The sequence below is a fragment of the Vanellus vanellus genome (genome assembly GCF_965231255.1).
Source record: "Vanellus vanellus genome assembly, chromosome: 12".
Classification (NCBI taxonomy): Eukaryota; Metazoa; Chordata; class Aves; order Charadriiformes; family Charadriidae; genus Vanellus; species Vanellus vanellus.
The window spans coordinates 23,614,786-23,634,641 of record NC_138917.1 but is presented as its reverse complement, the minus strand read 5'-3'; the positions used below and the strand labels follow the sequence as shown (position 1 = coordinate 23,634,641).

The following is a 19,856-nucleotide window of genomic DNA, read 5'->3' as shown; positions in this document are numbered from 1 at the left end:
GGGGTGGGCCAGGGATGGCAGCAGAGGCTGGGTGGCCGACGGTGGGGTTACGCAATGATGCGGCTCTCCATACCGAGCACGAGAGGCTGGATCCACCCAGAGCCGGTGGCCGGATGGGGCCCCATGGCTCGAGGGGAGCCAAGCCCTTGAGAGATGCCCCGCTCAGTGTGCAGGCGAGATGCCGGGGGTGAGGGGTGTGGTTTTGTGGGGGACCATGGTAAGTCAGACACTGGGGTGTTCCCCACCTCCCATGGATTACCCCACACTGCCAGCACCTTGCGGTGATGCACCCTATGGGGCAAAGGGTGCTGAGGGCTCCCCAGCACGGGGGGGGTGAGGGGGGGGGTGGGGGGGAGGAGTGTCTCTTATTGCTAATGGCTCCACTGCAATGACACCCACAGGCTGTGGCAAAAATGGAGGGGGGATTTGCCATGCGACATCCCCAAACACAGTGGCCTCTGAGCCCTGGCAGCCTCAGCCCAAGGGCTCAGAGCAGAACTGTCAGTGTGGCAGGGACCAAGCAAGCCAGGGCACACAGCCTCCCTTCCCCCCAGCATGTTTTTGGTGGCAGGTGGTGATTGTCCTTCTTGCAACAAGGGACCAAAGAAGTGCCACCACGGGTCAGGGTGTGGGCAGAGGCAGGGTGCCACCCCCCTCCGCCACCCTCCTGCCCCGATGGTTTCTGGAACAGGGCTGAGCCCTCTCCCCCTGTCCTGGGGCAGCCCTCTGGGTACGTGACCAGGGCGAGGGGACAGTTTGGGGTGCGATTTCTCACAATGCTCAGCCAGCTCCGGGGTAGCAGGTCCTGAGTGTGCTGGGGGATCCCATGCTAGCTCTCCCTACGGAGGGCTGGCGGGGAGAAATGGGAGCTGCATCCCCAGGAAGGGCCCAGTGACCTCCTAGTGAGCGCCGCTGCCTCCATCTGGCTTGGCCAGCCATCGGTTGACCTTGGGGGACCAACCTACCTCCTGCGTCCTCACCACATCCTGCTGTCCTGCCCCCAGCCTAGTGTCCTGCCCCATCCTACCATCCTGTTCCCATCTCACCATCCTGCCCCTGCTCCCCCCTCCTGGCCCTGTCCCCTTGCCACCCACCCTCCCAAGCCAGGGCCAAGCCGATGCTAGGGAGGCTGAGGACCAATGCAGAACCATGTGTGACTGCTGGGTGAAGCCAGGAGCTGGAGCCAGGAGGCAGTGAAGCAAAACCCCTCGCCTTCTCCGGTACCAGACAAGGGGATGAGGCCAACTGCAAAGATGACAAAATCGACCCCAAAGGAGTGAGGGAGGACATGGAGGACGTCCGTGGAGTGGGTGGGTGCTGGCGGGATGCTGACGGACGGGAGATGGGTCTGGAGGAGACGTCGGCGGTTGGCGTGGACCTCAGCATGATACCTCCATGGTGTGGTTGATCTGCCCCATGGCCTCGGTGCTCTCCGAGTGGGTGCAGGCACGTGGGCGGGTGCCATCCACTGAGCTGGCACTGGTGAGGGAGGCCGTGCGGGAGCGTGCCAGGCGGGTCATGCTGGCAGATGGCACTGCAGGGGCAGAGAGATACGGCCAGGGTGCTCAGCTCCCTCTGAAAGCCAGCAGGACCTGAGCTGACATTGCCTTACGCAAGCAAAGCCACTGGTCCCGCTCCCTGATGCGAATGACCCCGGGCACAAGCTTGCAGCATGCGGTGCTGTGACAACATGAGCAGTACCAGGCTGGCAGGGGACAGTAGGGCAGGGACGGGGAACCCTGTGGCAGGCACATCTCCTGGGGATGCGACCACTGGGCATGAGGCAGTGGGGACCCCTGGCCGCCACGCTCTGGTGAAGGAATGAACAGGGATGGGAGCTCTCCTGGCTCCCCAGGATGTGCAGGACAGGTGACCCCCTCCTCCAGCCGGGATGTCCAGCGGAGGAGGAGGGCACAGAGGGCACAGTGGGCACACTGCCGAGACTGTGCCCGCATTGTAGCAGGAAGGGACTATTCCAAATGCCATTTCTCAGCCCCCAGCCCTGGCTCGGGGTGCCATCTCGGACAAAGCGGAGCGCGGCAGAGGGCGCCTGGCTAGGAAGGGCCAGCCCTGCACCCAGGCTGCTCCCAAAGGTGCCCAGACAGCTTGAAGGCACAGGCCAGGCAGGCACCATGCAGCAGCGGGCACGGGCCGAGCAGCACTGAGAGGTACCTGTGCCTCCACTCAGCCTCCGATCCTTCAGGTGGGTGACTGGCAGGAGTGGAGAAGGGCAGGGAGGCAGAGAGAGAATGTCAGCCCTGCCGGCCACTCTCAGGGCCAGGAGCCCCCACCCAGCCCCACATGTGCAGGCACACAGACCTGCACGTGCACACACACACCTGCACACACACACAGACACGTGTGCATGTGCACAAGGACCTGCAAACACACATGCATGTGTGTACGCGTGGACACACACACACGTGCCAGTGGTCATATACACACACGTATGCCCACAGACTTGTGCACAGCGACCCTGTCTACACACGCAGAGGCCTTTTACGCCTGCATGCGAGCACACAGAGCCTGTGCAACCCATGCCCCTACGAACACACGGATAGACATCTTGTAGACCTGCCACAGAGGCAGGCGCAGCCCTCCATTAGGAGGGGCAGGCAGGGGGGCCAGGCTCAGCACACGCACACACAGGCACACGCGCTTGTGCACACACAGGCACACGCCAGCCCCGTGCCCAGCCCTGGCACTCACTGTAGCCCATGCCTTGCAGGAAGTACTTGAAGGCTTCGGTCAGCTTGCCAGGCTGTAGGAAGAGAGCAGGCTGAGTTGAGGCAGCACAGGGGCCGAGACCCCTGCTCAGCCCCGAGCTGCCTCTGGCAGCCCCTGCGCAAGACTCCTGTGCCCACCCCAGCCCATCCCCTGCTAGCCAGGGGCAGCACCAGCGCATGTCTCAGGGCCCAGTATACCCAGTTAACTGGGTAAATTGGAGGGGCTTACCTGTGTGACCTGGGGCAGCCCACCGCAGTCAGCCATCTGCAGAGAGAGGGTCCTGCTTAGTCTGGGAGGGTGCCTTTGCCACCCACCCTGTCCCCTGGTACCCGCTGGCAGGATGCCACTGTTGGGGCCACCCTGCTCCCCACTCCTGTCCCTAGCCACATGGCCAAGACAGACGTGGAATGGGGAGATGGGGACACCCTGCAAACCTGGGGCAGAGGGCAATGGGGCACTTTATGGGCAGCAGGGACCACCTGGCTGCCCCCTGCCACCCGCCTACCTTCAGGAAGGTGGTGTTGGTGGGATCCAGCTTGGAGTTACACTCCACCTGTGGGCGAGAGGGATGATATTAGCACCCTGGGGTGCCCTGAGCCTGGCAGAAGTTGCCCACAGGTACCACCACTGGCCCATGGCACCCCAGCTGGCACATCCCACCCCAGCCAGGTGGAGACAGGGCGCTAGGCCAGCCCTGAGCCTGCAGAACCACCATCCCTTTGCCATGGGACAGGGTGAACCTTCCTGCTGCCAGGCAGGGAGGGAGGCTGGTAAGGCATCATCCTGTGTATCACACGTGTGTACAAGCACACAAGTGTGCTCATGTGCATAGAGGTACACGCGCTGGAGGACGGAAGACTGCACATGCAACTACACGTTATGTACAAACGTGGCTGCCTGCACAGTACTTGTGACCAATTGTAAAAGTGTGGACAACCATGTACATGTGTGCAAGTATATCCATGTGCTAGCTGCCATTTGTGTGCACGTGGCCAAGCAGGGAGTGTGCCAACATGTACAAGTGTGCACATTGTGAGCATGTCTGGGCATATGAGGAAGGCGAGGTTCTCCAGGTGTGGCAACCATACATAGATGCATGTGCACATGTGCCCACACGAGCAGGGAGATTTGCACATGAGCACAGTCCCGCACACAGGAGCTCACACGTGTCTGAGCAGGCAGCGAACACAAGTGTGCCCACGCATGGGCACCGCCTGCGTGCCACCCTGCAGGCACTACCCCATCACTCACCACCCCCTCTTCAGCAGGCGCGTTGTCTCCAACCACCAGCATCACAGGGCAGCTGGAAGCGAGAGGAGGAAGGGGCACAGTTAGGGTTTGGCCTGGGTGGACACCACTGCCCTGGGTCCTCCCATGCCATGCTGGTGCAACTCTTACCGCAGTGTCTTGGCGTTGGGCACAGTCCCAGGCCGGTTGATGTCCAGGTCCCTGCGGCTGATGGAGGAGAAAGGCCAGTGTGAGCCCATGGGCAGGTGCTGCCACTAACATCATAGCGCAAGAGCAAGAGCTCTGGGAAGCAGCACCCAGCCCCGCTGTCCTGGCACTCTGTGGGTGGAGGACTTCATGGCCATCTCAGCCATGACCTGAGCAGAGCCCATGCCGTGGGATGTAGCACCCAGCAGAGCAGCAAGACTCCCAACCCCCTGTGTGCATGGGACAGCATCTCTGCCCCCTTCCCCAGGCCTGTGCCAGCACACAGCACAGGAGGAGATCAGGGCACATGCACCCATGGCCATGGGCTCTGGGACATGGCAAGGCTCTGGTACAGGTGCCACCACTCCAGCATCCCTGGCCAGCACCGGCAGCCAGCTTTGCACCGCTGCCTGCCTGTGCCAGAGGGTGATGGCAGCACCCTACAGTGGTCAGGGTTCCCCTGGTGCCCTCAGGGCCACCCACCAGCACTGCAGCCCCTCGCCCTGGCGCAAACAGGGCCACTCGGGGTGCTCACCTGTTGTACATGTTGAGGAAGAGCTGGAGGTTGAACTGGTTCACCACACTGCCGATCTGCTGCCGGTAACTCTGCACCAGCTCCGTGTTGTTGACCAGCTCTTCCTGTGCCAGCAGGGGATAGAGATCAGAGCAGGCACTGTCGGGTGCCGGCAAGGACCCCCCCACTCTCCCAGGCCTGCCCATGCCATGCCGGCTGGTGGGGCAGAGGGGGAGGATGCTGGGCAATGCGGCTGGGCACAGCAGTGCTGCAGGCAGCACACCCAGGCAGGACGTGAGCACGAGTCGCACACTCATCAAGGCCAAGCCACCAGATCAGGCAGAAGGGATACAGGCAGGGCTTGACTAATCCCATCCCTGGGCACGGGCAGGTCCAGCGGCACTGCGGCAGCCGGCAGGCAGAGCAGGGCACAGCCCAAGGGACCTGGCTGGCATGCTGGTGAGGGGGTCAGTGGCAGGGGCCGGCAGGATGCACAGCCCTTACCTGGCTGAACAGGTGGGACAGGACAGTGTCCGGCAGCGTGCTGGTGAGGCCAGAGAGCTGTGGAGGGAGCACAGGGAGTTACAGCATGGCTGTGGCTGGCTCCTGCCCCAGGGAACGACCAGCACTGGGAGGGGGGGTTGGGGCCTTGCCCACCTTGGCAGCTGCCCAGTCAATCCAGCCTTTGCCGTTGGGGTCGATGTTCATGAGGACCAGTCCTTCGACCAGGTCGGGGAAGATGAGCTGCAGTGAGCAAGAGGGGTGATGCTCAGCAGGACGGGGAGATGCACCCAGGGCAGGCCCTCACCAGCACCGCTGTCCACTGCACAGGCACTGCACGGGGGCTGATGTGGCCCTGTCCTGGGAGCGATGGAAGACCTGTGGCAAGACTGCAAGGCCACCATCGCCAAGGCACTGCTGTCCTGGCCCTCCTGACCCCCAGAAGCCTGCCCAAGGGTGTGAGCTCCTGCTCTTTCCCTTGCCCCAGGCTGACAGCAGGTAGGGGCAACTCAGGGCCAGCCCAGCCCAGCCCCAGGCTCACCGCAAACTTGGCCAGCACATAGGCTCCTGCCCCAACACCGATCCCGATCACGTACTTGAACCTGGAAAGCAGAGAGGTGCGTATGGGGGCGACGGTGGGCTCCAGCATGGATTCCCTGGGGCCCGCCTCCACCTCCTGCATGGGGCACAAGAAGACATGCAGGGTGCCAGCTTACAGGGACAACTCCCCCAGCCCCAAACCCTTGCCTCCTGCCCATCTCCCTGCCCAGCACCTTCAGCCAGCAGCTGTGGAGGAGAGGCTGACTCACCCAAAATGCTGCACCACGCTGGGTAACATGGCAGCCAGCTGGTCCATGGATGGGTACTGGTACCTGCGGCACAGGGAGACCCAGGACAGTGGTTATGAGGCCCACACAGAGCAGGAAGGTTGGGACAGGGCAGCTGGGCTGCTTGAAGTGTGCAGGAAAATGCCACCCACCCACAAACCACCCCATTGCCCACCCTGGGCCCGTCGGCTGCCACGGGCTTTGAGACGGTTCAGAGAGACCGCAGGCAGGGCACGACTGCCTGGACAGTGACAACCCAGCGGGCAGAGAGGTGACATCCCGGCAGGTGTAGAGTCCCCAAAGCTGGCACTTACCCCTGAGGGAACTGCGAGGCTCCTGCCTGCTGGCCCGGTGCATCCACATGGCACACCACAAAGTGCTTTGTGATCTCCTGCATGTCCTCATAGTTGAAGAAGGTGTTGAAGCAAAGCTTGTCTGTCAAGGGGCAGGCAGGGATCAGAGACCAAACGCCCCAGCACAGGGGCCTAGTGGGTCAAGGGAGAATGGAGAGAGATCACCTGCCCTCCCACTGCCCTTCAACCAGGAGGTGACATGCCACCAAAGCCCTTCCATCCCCTTCCCTCCAGGCTCCTCATGCCCACAGCAAAGATCACAGCCACTGTTAGCAAGGGCTGCATCCCTCCTGGTGTTGGGAGGCGTGGGGATGGATGGGCACAGCTAGGAGGATGAGAAGTTTGGGATGAGCCTTGTCTCCTTGGAGGGATGGGACTGAGGGATGCAAAGCCCAGAGCTGCAGAACCACCCGGCAGGCAGCAGGATTAGCAGCCTGGGGTATTATCAGCCCTGACCAAGATTCCCAGAAAGGGCTCAAGCAAACACGGGATTTGAGAAGCAGCTGCAAATCTCCCTGCTTGGACACAGAGAAACTGCCCCAGTGCTGCTGTAGGCAGGCCACCACCATTGCAGTGGGATACAGCCATTGCCAGGGCTTGGAGGGGTCTTGTCCCATGGCATCAGTGCTGGGACATCCCTCCCAAAACGTGGGGGCAAGGCAGGTTGTAAGGTCCATCGCAACCAACATGATGCATCCCCGGACACAAGAGCACTGCTGTGATGGTAAGGCAGCTCACATAGCGTGTCAGTGACTTAGCCTCAGCTGCCAGCGGAGGGGGAGATGCTTCTCCCCGCTCACAGGGCACCGGGCATACCAGCTCTGCCAGGGGGCACAGCCCGGGATAGGGCTCTGGGGTACAGGCCCAAAGGTAACAGAGCACAGCATCCCCACATCCAGAGCCCTGGCTCAGAGTCCCTCCTTCCCTGCTATTCCCTGCCTCCTCCGGCCCTGACTACACCCTGCTGCCAGCCGGGTCTGTGCTCTGAATACCAACAGGCAGCGGGGACCAACTCAGCATCCCCGGCATCCCGCCCCTGCCTGGCGTGGGTGGGTGGACAGCCAGGACTGGGGCTGGCCAAGCACTCCTGGCTGTGCCTGGCCCGGGCTTTAGGTTCGGCTGAGCATCCAAGCCCTCCTGGTGCTTTCAGATGCCTGGGGAGATCCAATGCAGCCTGGAGACCCACCATGGGAGGAGGCAAAGGAGCTGAGCCGGGGGCTTTGGCCAACATCCCAGCACTGGGTGCAGTCCCAAGCTCGCTCCTGCCCTGCCCCTGTCGCCCATGGCCCAGGGACCAGCACTCACGGTTGAGGCCCACATCGTGGTATGTCAGGATGGCCGGGCGATTCCCCTTCGGCGAGCCCCGGATGACCACATGCAGCAGCCCGTAGGGGGTCTCAATGTCATGTTCCTGGGTGAAAAGGAGAGATTGGGTGACACCTGCCTGCCCCAAGATATCCTCTCCTGTCCTGCCATCCCACCCCTCACCACTGCTTCCCTGGGTGCCTGGGTCCCATGGGAGCACAAGGGAAAGAAGAGCAGCCATCCTGGGAAAGCCCCCAGCACTGGGCATCTTGGCCATGGCAGAAGGCAGGACAAATCACACACAAATGCTCCCAGCCTCCACGGGAAGGGAAGGGAAGGGAAGGGAAGGGAAGGGAAGGGAAGGGAAGGGAAGGGAAGGGAAGGGAAGGGAAGGGAAGGGAAGGGAAGGGAAGGGAAGGGAAGGGAAGGGAAGGGAAGGGAAGGGAAGGGAAGGGAAGGGAAGGGAAGGGAAGGGAAGGGAAGGGAAGGGAAGGGAAGGGAAGGGAAGGGAAGGGAAGGGAAGGGAAGGGAAGGGAAGGGAAGGGAAGGGAAGGGAAGGGAAGGGAAGGGAAGGGAAGGGAAGGGAAGGGAAGGGAAGGGAAGGGAAGGGAGGACTTGGAATAGGATAACAGGATTTAGGATTGGACAGGTGGGATTGCTGGATGAGATCAAGGGATAGAAGTTTGGGATGGGAAAGGATGGGATAGGATTTGATGATCCAAGAGGGCTTGGGAGAGAAGGATTGTGGGACGGGACAGGCGGACCACAGGATGGGACAGGAGGTCTTTGAGGGCCCGAGACAGAGGGAGCTTTGGCAACAGGGTGGGGGATCACAATATGGCCCAGTTGACCTGGATTCACTGTGCCTGGGACAAACAAGCAGAGGTCAGACCCCAGACACCACCCCAAGAAACACTGCAGACTGATTCCAAAATGATAGCTAAAATAACTTTAAAATCCCTTGGTCTGAAATGGCTCTGCCCCCATACAGAGACCAGGACTGCTCCGTGCCTCAGTTTCCCTGGCTGGGAGGGCTCCAGCCTTGCCTTCATGGCCATGGGTCCCAGCCAGCAAAGGAAACTGAAGCTGTGAGCCCAGGTGCTGGTCAAGGCATCACCTGGGGACAAGGGACCAGGGTTCCCCTCCAAATGCCCATGCCTGTCAGCCAGCCCACTGGCAACGACCTCGAAGCTGGGATCAGGTGGGTGCAGGAGCATCATGCGCCAAGCAGGGCCAGGCAGGGGATGCTGGCAGGGTGCCCAATCAGCACGGTCCTTGCTGCAGGTACTCGCACCCCCAAGGATGGCAGGGGAGCGGGTACATGGTTGGTCCTGCGGGTTACATGCCACCAAGGACTCTGAAGGACATATGGGCCTCAGGTGGGAGGAACTGCCTGGGGACAGGGTCTCCTCACTGCAGAGCCTCTCCCCACCGAGATCCGCTGTCCCCGGGGGGGATGCAGTGCCCAAGGGCAGCTCACAGGGTCTGTGGAGACAACATTCAGCTCCCCAAGGGCAACTCGGCCCCAGCCCTCATCCACAGCCGTCCCTCCAGTCCCTGGGGCTGTATCAGGCAGCTAGCAATGAGCAGGGACATCCCCTCGCAACAAGGAATGGGGAACCTGAGGCAGAGGAAGGGCCTGGCCCAAGGTCACCGAGCAGGAGGCATCCATGTGGTCTGATCCTGGGAACATCTCCTTGCCATGCCCATGCCCACGGTCCCCATCGCAGCCCCAACAGCTCAGCCTGCAATCCCACCCCAAAAATCACATCACCAAGGTGGCAGCTCCTTCCCCAGCACGGCTCCCCCGCCTCTGCCAAGCAAGGCGCATCCTTGCCCGTGGTGCAGCCCCTGCAGCATCACTGGGTATCGCAGCCCTGCCCTTTGCCGCAGGGATGCTTGCTCTGGGGGAGAGGCTAGGGATGCAGGGGATGCAGGCAGCGGGGAAGCAGGGGGCGGGCACTGACAACCCGTGGCCCCAGCAAGGAAGGGTGCAGAGGTCTCAACACCTATAGGTGCCCGAGACAGCCCAGCCCTGCCCAGGTTGCCTGCTCACCGCTGCAGTGCTCCCACCTTGCTTACCCCCCCCCCCCAACCCTCCACACCAGCCTGTTGCCATCGGGTGTTGCCATCCACCGCAGAGGCCAGAAAGCATCCAAGAGATTGCTTCAAAATAGCAAGAGACCCTTTCCCTCTGCAACTCTGGGGGTGGGGAAGGGGCAGTGTTCCCCCCCCCTCCTCCCCGCCATCAGCAGTCAGCCCCAGCCGCTGCAGCTGCGCTTGCTCACCCTCGGCCTCGGCGCAGCATCTCCACTGGGCTCGGGGAGGACATGCTCAAGGACAATGCGTCCCCAAAACCTGCAGCAGGTCAGGGATGCGGCAGCGGGGCTGGGGGAAGGAAGGGCTCCCCAGCAGCAGGTCCAACCCGCACCAACGCCTGCCTGACCCACACCAAGCCTTCCTGGGTGCAAAGGTCCAGCCTGGGTGAGCAGGGGCAGTACTGGGGCAAAACTCCCTGGGAAAGGAGGGCAGCAAGCACCGGAACGGTGGTACCTACCCCATCCCAGCACTCAGGCATGGTGAGGAACTGGGTGGACGAAGATGCGCAGGCAGGGTGGGCTGAGCACGGGGTCCTGGCGTGGGGCACAGTGGCGCAGCAGCGAAGCAGAGCTCTGCGCTGGCTCAGCCCCTTGCCTCGCTTTATAGCGGAGCCCCAGCCCTGCGCTAAGCCCTCCCTCTCCCTTCCCCCTCGACGCGACACGCAGCCCCGGCAGGTTTGGCCTCCATTGCAGGCGAGCACTGCGATGGAGCCAGCACTCAGCCATTGGCTGCTGCGGGAATTATTCATGCTCCAATTGGCCCCAAATACCCTTGTTTATGAAGAAAAAACGCCTGGCACAGTGCGGTACCTGCTCCATCTTCCCTCTTTCAGCAGAGCGAGACAGGCAGGGCTGCCTGGACAGGGTTGCACTTGCACCCCTTGCAACACACACAGAGCATCATCACGGCAGAACCCCGCAACCGCTTGCCCGCACCCATCATGCGCACACACAGGGCTCCAGCCCCACGTAAACAAGCAGAATCATGCTCGAGCCTGCAGCCGCCCAGACCAAGGCCCTGCAGCAACGCACACGCACCAGGAGGCATACACGCACCCATGACCAGACACGGGCACATGCTAAACACACAGGAGAAGGACGCAGGAGGCATGCTCTGCACATGCACGTGACCATGCACATATATGCACAGCAACAGTACCGACACAGACACACAGGGGCCAGGCAAAACCATGTCCCCCCACATGTCTGTGTGTGCAGACAATGACCCACGCTGAAGCACATGCACCCCCACAAAATGCTTGCGTGTACCGTCACGGGGCTGGTCCCTGTGTGTCTGTGTCAGTACATGTTCCTGTACATGTGTGGGCACAGTCACATGCATGTAAGGAGCACGCCTGCTGCGTCCTTCTCCTGTGTGCTTAGCATGTATGCCATCGCCATCACTTATGCGCATGGATGCACAATGACCTGCACACAGCCAGAACCTTGTGCACATGCGCACGGACAGTCACACGCTTGTGCACACACGAACACTGCCCAGACACCTGTGTTACCTTACCCAGTAGCACAGTCATCCCGCCTGCTGAGGGATGCTGGCATGCCAGGGATGTGCCCCAACCTGCATGTCGCCAGTGGTTAGTAAATCAGGCAGGATGAAAGACAACCCAGCAGTGCTGAGGGGTCGGATCCCATCCCTGGGCTGATGCATGCTGCGTGCACATGCACACGCGTGTGTATTCCTGTGTGCACATGTGTGCAGGCAGATGGTTTCTGCCCTGATTCCAATGAGGCTTTGTGAGAGGGTGAGTCTGTCTACCTGCAGCTCACACCCACGGATGGCCCTGAACCCCCCTGGCAGGCAGGTGCCATCCCACAGCACCCTGCCCGCCCCTGCCCAGCCCAGCACCACTGCCCGGCTCGGCACAACCAGCACCCGAGCTGCTCCAGCACAAAGCTGGGCAATCATGGATGGAGAAAGAATCCAGCACCTGCCCAAAAGGGATGGAGAGCCACATGCCAGTGCTGGACCAGGGCAGCATCCAGCAGGGATGGATCCAGCCTCCCTGTCCAGCACAGGGATGCTGCGTGCCAGCTGGAGCCTGTCATCATCTCTGCATCATCCCCACCCCGGCACCTCGCCGCGGTTTGCTTCCCCATGCCCTGACACACACCGCAGCCATGGGCAGAGGGGCTCCAGCCGCCACCACCAGCACACACACAGGCTTCCCCACATGGCAAAGCCCCATGTCCTCAGCGTCACCCAGCAGGCTTGTTTCTGTGGAGTCTCTGATGTCTAATAACAGGGCTGAGTCGCTTTTCCCTGGGGAGAGCCCTTTCCCTGAGCTGGACAAACAACCACCTGGTGGGAAGCTACTGAAAGCAGTGTCCTGCAAACAAGCCAGGACTGGGCAGCCAGGGGGTCTCCTGGGAGAAAGGATGGACAGACAGACGGGCAGCAAGAGGACAGCATCCACCTTGCCTCCACCAAAGAGGCTTTCCTCTGCACCGCTTTGTTCTGCAGGGAGCTCAGCCCCAAGCCTGAAGAGATGCATCTCTGCTAACAAAGGATGGCATGTGCGGGGAGGCTCAGCTTCCAGGTGGTTTCTGGCCCAGGTACAAAGCCATTCACAGCTCTGGGTGCCATTTTTGCTTTCCTCAGCCCCGCTACCTGTGGCACCGAAGAGCATGAACAGCCACAGTCTCCATGAAGAAGTGTGATGCAAAGGGCCATGAGCAGGAAAAAAAAAAAAAAAAAAAAGACAGAAGGTAGCAAAATAGAGGGGAGAAGGGGTGGAAAAGCTGAGGGGAAGTAAAGGCATGAATGCAAAAGGACGGCAGGGCTGAGCAAGGCTGACTGCGCTTGAATGGCATCAAATGGCATCGCTACCCCATTGGCTACTAGCCCATCTGCCTGGCGGGTGGCCCAGACCTCCAGCAGAGCCAGCACACCCAGGTCCCAGGGCAGAGGTACCTGCCTGATTCTTGCCCAGTTCATTATTTTAGGTACCGAGGGCATGCGGGCACAGGGCTGTGGCATTTGCCATCCAGACCCACTCCACCTGGTGCCCAGCAGGGACAAAATTCAGCATCACCCTGAAATATTGATATGCAAAGATTGTCCTGGAAGAGTCATTGCTCTTTAACATCCCCTGCATGCCAACCAAGCCCTGCCCCAGCACAGCTGAGTGAGAGCCCTACCAGGACCTCCTGGCAGCCCGGCACTGCTGCCCCACTCTCCCTCCTTGCCCTCACTTTGGTGACACCAGGTTTGGGTTCCCCTCCAGTGGTCAACAGGGACCCTGAGCAAGCCAAGCAAGGAGCAGCCCAGACCCACACACCCTGCTGCTCCCAGGCCCAGCATCTTGCCAGCTTTGGAGCTGCCAGGAAGGGTGGCCTTTCTTTTCCTTCCCTGCCATTTTTGAATAATTTTGTGGCCTCCAAGAGGCCCATCAGAAATCTCCTACCCTACGAACCACAGCAGCCAGCACCCAGCATCCTGGCGAAAGTCCTTGCTGCCTGCCTGGCTGCACCCTGCCACCCACATGGGTGATGGAGACCAAGCAGGCCAGCACCAAAAGCCTGGGCACCACTTTGGGTCTGCCCAAACGGGGACCTGGGCTCCCCTTCCCCTCTCTCAGGATGAATGAAATCCAGATTTATTTTATCCTTGGAGGTGCTGCCGTTTCAGTGCTGGACCTGGCCAACGGTCTCAGCTGCTGGCAAAGCAGCAACATACAACCTGAAATCGGTCACTGGTGTCCCCTGGGAGGGGGGATGCTTTGGGAGAGGGACAGGCAGCCAGCTGGGGTCTGGCAGACCCACGACCCTCCCTGCCCGTCTGCTGTCAGCCCAGTCTCTGCAGGGCAAGCCTGGTGTGGGACAAGCTTGGGCAGAGGTGTGAGAATGATGAAGATCAACACGTAGAGCCCCTGCGAGCCCCAGGGCCATGTCACGGGACTCCTGCAGAGAGGCAATAGGGAGGTACGAGGACGGGCAGGAGCCAGCCAGGGGAGCAGAGCAGCCCTGCTCTCTGAGAGGCGGGTGTTATGGGGGGGGCAATGCCCCAGCCCTCCAAAAAAGAAAGAGGCTTTCAAACATCCTTATGTAAGCAGGGAGCTGGCATCACCCGGGAAACCATTGCCATGGCAATGGCAGAGGGGCTGGAAAAGCAGCTCAGCCCTCCTGAGAAGAAATTGCCTGTTTTAAAGAGGTTTTGTCCCCGGCCTGTCACCAAGTGCCTGCCAGCCACATCCGAGCACCAGCACAGAGCATGCCTGGCAGCGTGTCCCCCCCCAGTCCCTTCCTGCCAGGGACCGCAATGGGCATGCAACCCCATGCACAGACACCAGCCAGGCACTGTGACCCCATGGAAGCGGGGGGAACAGCAACACCCTCGGGTCTGCTCAGCACCCCTCAGCCTTCCCCAGCCTCAGGCTGCTGTCCCAGGCAGGACCCAGGACCCCCCATGGCCCATCCTACCTTCCAGTCCGTGTCCACAGTGGAGAGGAAGACATCCGAGTTCTCCTGGGGAGAGAAGGAGCCATTAGGGACAGAGACATTCCCCCACGGCACCCTCCTCCCACCCAACACAGGAAGCCCCTGGACAGCACAAGCACCCACTCCCCAGAGCATACACCATCACACCAAACCAGAACCCATGCTCACCCATGCATGCGCATCAATACCAGCACACCTGCACACACATGCGCACGGAATACCAACACACGTGCACAAACATTTACCCAATACCAGCATATCGCCACCCAAGCTCCCACTTAAGCCCATGCATCCCGGCACCCAAATGCAGAAGCCAGAGCCAGTGTGGTCCCTGGACTCACCAGCTCAGCATCCTGGCCCCGCAGCAGCGGTTTCTCCTCGGTGAAGCGCAGCTCATGCAGCCCCGCCATGGTCATCTCCTGCAGCAGCAGCCCTGCCCAGGGCGAGGGAGATGTCAGTACCCATGGGGGACCTGCCTTGGTCCCCTTTGCCCCAGCCCCTGGAACCTCCTGGGTCTGCCCATAGGGACAGGACCCAAAGCAGCTTCACTCCACCCATCTACCACTGGGGCTTGGTGCTTCAGCTTGTCCAGGGGTCACAGTGAGCCCCTCCACTGGGAGCTGGAAGCAGGCACAGGGCAGGCAGTGCCTGGAGGAGCTCGGCTCCCAGCTCCCACCCACATCCAGTTCTCCCAGTTAAGGACAGACGTGTCTTAGGCAAACTGAAAGACCAACCTGATCTGTCCATGCTGGTCACCCCTGTAAGAACTCAACCAAGAACATCCCAATTCCCACCCTAGCTTCCAGCTTTGATCAGAGGGAGAAAATACAACATTTTGGCTGGTTTTAGGATGCAGACAGAGGGACAGAGGGACCAAGGGAGATGTCCCTGCACAGCCAGAATGAGGGGTGACGTTTCTCAGCCATGCTGGGAGGCAGAAGGATGCTCTGAGCTGCAGGGGAGCAGAGACACAGCCTGAAGTTTGTATTGTAATGATGGGAGAAAACCAAACGTGAAGCTTTTATTCCTGAAGTCTTCTCCTTGCCTGCCAAGCAGGTGCTGGCCAACCAGCAGCTCAGCCCCAGGGCTGGCAGGGTCAGACGTCACCCTCAAGCCACCACTCAGCAGAGGTGTTAGACTGGATGCTGCTGACCAGGGCACAGGGACTTGGTAACCCCCCCCCAGCACTTCCAAAAACACCCCCAGGCGCAAGCCCAGCTTCAAAGGCAGAGGGAAGCAAGGGGATTCCTGTGCACCCCACAGCCAGCTGTACACGGGAGGTGACAGGTGTGGGGGATACGGGGGACAATGCAGGCTCCCCTGCGTATAGATGGGGCGGGTAACGGGCAGGTCCCAGCACAAGGGGGATTATCTGCACTCAGGCAGCATCCGGACCTCAGGTGTTTGCATTTGCAGCTCCCATTTCCCCCCTTCCCCCAAGGCCAAGCCTTCAGACAAGTTGTCATTGCTCCAGATGGGCCAGCACTGGTCCCATGTCCCGCAACCAGCTACACACGCTCTGCAATCTCCTCGAGGATGACATGGGGCCACTCTAGCACCACAGCATGCATGGACCCCACTCCATCCACAGCCTTGGCAAAGCCTGCTCCACGCTTTGTCCACCTTCAAACTTGGGTCAGCCCGGGTTGGCGATGTGGAAAGGCCAAGCAACACCACGAGCCTTGTAAGGCCACCAGGAATACGGGAGCTGGTCATGGACTCCCCTCCAAAGCTCATCCGACCAGGTTTTCCATTCAAAGACCAAGAAGGCTGTGCCACCTGGCTGCTTTCTGCAGCCATCGCACTTTGCTTTGCTCCTTGGGAGCCATCCAACAAACCAGAACCATTTGGAGGCAGAAACACCACCGCCAAGCCTCCCAGGAGTCCCAGCAACAGGGTTCTCTGCATCACCCCCTGCATGGAGGGTCCCAGAGGGAAGAGGTGCCACCAGCCCCATGGAGAGACACACATCTGGGGTGCGCTGCTCCAGGCCAAGCTGCTGCTGGGGAAATGGCTTTGCATGAGGGGACAGCCCTTGCCTGCAGCCCACCAGTGCAGCCGAGCCGATGCAGCCCACAGAGCCACTGACCGAGCAACCCCGCCGTCCCCTGGGGCACGATCCCGGGGTTGAAAAATGGGAGAAAAATCAGCCTCACCAGTAGCCAGGTCTGGAAGAGAGCAGGAGCGTCCCACGCCGACCACCCCAACCCAGTGTGTGGCTGCAGCCCCAGGGCGGCTGGGAACAGCACTTAGCATATGGTGAATGCCTTTATTAATTAAAGCCTCCAGCTAACATGGGAGGGAGGGTGGCCGAGCAATGAGGAAAGGCCCCGTGACCTTACTTGTGTGGTGGGGGGAAAGCTGGCTCACAAGGGACATGGCAGAGCCCTGTGCCATCCAGCATCCTGAGCATGGGATGGACGGTCACCTAAAGTGATGCTTAGCACGGGAACAGAGGAGGGATGGGTATGTCGGGGAGTGCCACAGGTGCAACAGCCTGCAAGCAGGATCACAGCCATGCTGTCAGGGGTGCTCTGCTTCCCATGCCACCCCACAGGTACCCTTGTCCCCGCTCCTGCCAGCACAGCGATGAGTCTGTGGGGCAGTGTCACCCAGCATGGCTGGGCCACCCTCACTGCAGAGGGCTGGTGAGGAAGCCCCAACTCCGGGTCTCCTAGTCAGAACAACTCGGCTCTCATCGCACACTGGGGCAATGTGACTGGCAATAAGCCCTTTTCCCTGCAGCTGGCCACAATGCTCCCCAACACCACCCAGCTCTACTCCCACCCTGCCTCACCGGCACAGTACCACCGTCTCCTGGGCATAGCTGGGATGTGACTCCTCCCAAATCCCAAATCAGTCCCAAACCTGGCGCAATGTTAGTGCTCTGTTTGGGACTACTGCTCTGCCCTGCCGGGGCCCTGGCACTGCATGTACAGCCAGGGACACTGGCTTACCTTCCCCGGGGATCCGCAGCCCAGGGTCAGCTTATTGGAGGAGAACCAGCTCGTGGCAAGGAAATACACTATTATCATCATTACTATTATTGTTATTATTATCATCATCATGACGAGGCTGAGGGAAAGGTTTAACACTGGGCAGTGCGTCCGGCTGGAAGGCAGGGGTCCCTTGGACGACGCACCAGCCTGCCAGGAGTCTCACCCACTGAGTACTTTTGTCTGGCCCTGGCGCGGCTGTGGCACCCCGGGGATAAGGGCAGGGATTCTCTGAGCTGCGTGTGACAGACGGGGAGGCAAATCTCCAGGAGCGAGGGCTGGCCCCTGCCAGGCGCCCAAGCCAAGGCGACCTCCAGGGAGGCAGGGAGAGGAAAGAAGGGAACCTGCAGCCCACTCCAAGACACAGAAGCGTGCCCGCAGCATCACCCCCCGAGCAGGACCGCTGAGGAACCGCCACGGGGTGGAGGAAAACCCCAATGCCACCCAGCCTGGGCCACCTCCTGCCCTGCCGGTGCAGGATAAACAGGCACGGCTTGCTCTGCCCTTCCGGGGGGGGGGGGGGGGGGGCAGAGGTGTGCACTCCAGCAGCCGCCACAAACCAGCCTAATGGTGTGGTCCAACTGGGGAGCACAGGAGAGGGCAGGCCACAGCAGGAGACCCACCATGCCAGGCAGGGAGGGGGAAGGCTGATGCCACCGATGCAGGGCCTCAGCATCCCAGGGGGGCTCGAGGGGCGGTGGTGGCAGCGGGGGGGGGAGGGGATTGTGAGGGGGCTCAGCCCGTCTCGCAGTAGCTGTTGCTCAGAGCAACCCCCTCCCCAGCTCCAGCCCCATCCTCGGGGCACCCAGGCAGCGGGGAGGCTCCCAAGGAGCGGGGAGGCTCCCAGGGGAGGCTGGCGGAGGAGCAGGGGCTGCAGGGATGCTCCAGCACCCCCCGGCTGGCTGCTCGGCGGACCCCCGTGCCAGGAGGCTGACGGCTGACACCCACCCCCCCCCCCCTTTTAGCCCCCCCTCCCCAGCACCACCAGGCTGGGCTTCCCCCGCTGCAGCTCCCCAGGCATCACCCCCCCGGACCCCCCAAAAAATCACCGCTCCCCACAGCAGCCCGTACCTTGGGGAGAAGAGGCAGGCGGCGGGGGGGGGGGGGGGGGGGGGGGCGGTAGCCCCATATCCGAGGCAGGGGCTGAAGGGCCCCCCCCAGACCCCATCATCCGGCTCCTCCCAGCCTTATCCCCCCCCCCCCCCATCCAACGCAGCGCGCCGGGCCCTCCCCGTACCTGTCAGCAGCTCGATCTTGTGCCGGAGCACCTTCATGCCGGGGCGGCGGGGGGAGGGGGGGGGTCCCGGCGCCGCCGCCGGCGGGCGGGGCGGGGCGGAGGGAGGGGGCGGTGGCGGGGCCCGGCGCGGGGAGCGAGCGGAGCCGGTGCCGGTGCGAGGAGGTCGGGGCGGCGCAGGGGCGAGGCTGGGCACGGCCCCCGCCCGGCCGGTTCCTCCCCTCGCCGGGGCTGGAGGGAGGGGACGGGGCCGGGAACGGGAAGTTGGGGGGGGGGGGGGGGGGGGCAGGAGGGCAATGGGCCCGGGCGCGGGGACGGGGGAGAGGGGATGAACCGGGAGATGGAGCGCGGAGGGGTGGGGGGGGGGATATCACGGGAGATGAAGCGCTGCCCGGAGGGGCTTACGCGGGAGATGGAGCCAAGGCGGGGGGGGGGGGGGGGTGTTACACGGGGGATGGAGCGATGAGGGGGGGTTACACGGCAGCGGGGGGGGGGGGGGGGGGGAACACGGGAGGTGGAGCGATGGGGGGAGTTACACGAGAGATGCAGCGATAGGGGTGTTAGACAGGAGATGGAGCGCTGCCAGTGGGGGTGGCACACATCACCCTGTAGGCAACCATGAAGATCCCAGAGCTGGATTATAATGGCCAATGGGTCCAGGGTGTCCCCTGTGATCGTGGGGTCCCAGGAGCAGGGGACAGTGGGAGCCTTGGGGAGCCCCAGGCATGGGGCTATGCCCAAAGGGTCTGGGGGACCCCGAGAGCAGGGGATGGTGATGATCAAGGTGCCTGGGGAGGATGCCCGGACAACCTGGGCAACGGGGATACCTGGAACAGAGCTATTATGGCCAAGGGGTCTAGGGAGTCCCAGGGAGTGGAGCCATGAAGGCCAAAGGGTGTGGGAATATCCAGGAACAAGAATAAGGCTGACAAGGGACCTGGGGGTCCTTGGGAGCACAGGGGTGCGGGTTCCCCTGAGCATAGGATGGTCATGGTCAAGACGCCCAGGTGGTCCCAGGATGAGGGGGACCTGTGCAATGAGGGTCGCCACAGCAGGGCAGAATGGTCTGGGGGTGCCGGGGAGTGAGGGTGGTGATAGCCATGGTGTCTGAAGAACCACCCAGGAGTGGAGGCCATGGCTGGGGTTGTGATGAGTCCCCCACATTGATACTGGGGGTGTAGGGTGGCAGCAAGAGGTTGTGGAGTGGCTGTTTGGGTCTGGCAAAAACAAGGGCTGTGAATACTGCCATGGGGTTGCAGGTGGGGGGGGTTGGAGAGGGCCAGTCCCACGGTGGGGAAGATGCAGGACCGTCATCTTCTGTGTGGGGCACGGATGCTGGTGGTGCCTCCCTCTGCCCTGGCTGTGATCTGCATTGTCATGGGCCGCCAGCTCTGCAGGGCAGGCAGCC

The 19,856-nt window shown here is 61.8% G+C and overlaps 1 protein-coding gene across 5 annotated transcripts; it reads right to left on the bottom strand.

Annotated features, from left to right (window-relative positions):
* Positions 1–1,114: 1,114 nt before the first annotated feature.
* Positions 1,115–18,488, bottom strand: NDRG4 (NDRG family member 4; the record flags this gene model as incomplete). Of its 5 annotated transcripts, none has more annotated exons than XM_082489170.1 (17): positions 1,115–1,534; positions 2,173–2,211; positions 2,710–2,761; positions 2,956–2,991; positions 3,233–3,280; positions 3,979–4,030; positions 4,126–4,182; positions 4,697–4,800; positions 5,180–5,236; positions 5,333–5,419; positions 5,718–5,778; positions 5,986–6,048; positions 6,318–6,438; positions 7,662–7,851; positions 14,201–14,245; positions 14,560–14,651; positions 18,452–18,488. In XM_082489170.1, the coding sequence occupies 17 exons, from the start codon at positions 18,486–18,488 to the stop codon at positions 1,380–1,382; spliced, it is 1,296 nt and encodes a 431-aa protein (XP_082345296.1). In that variant the 3' UTR covers positions 1,115–1,379. The 5 variants fall into 5 exon arrangements, with proteins under 5 accessions (XP_082345296.1, XP_082345298.1, XP_082345297.1 ...); XM_082489172.1 differs by having other exon boundaries at positions 7,662–7,767; XM_082489171.1 differs by lacking the exon at positions 2,173–2,211 and having other exon boundaries at positions 7,662–7,767.
* Positions 18,489–19,856: the final 1,368 nt, after the last annotated feature.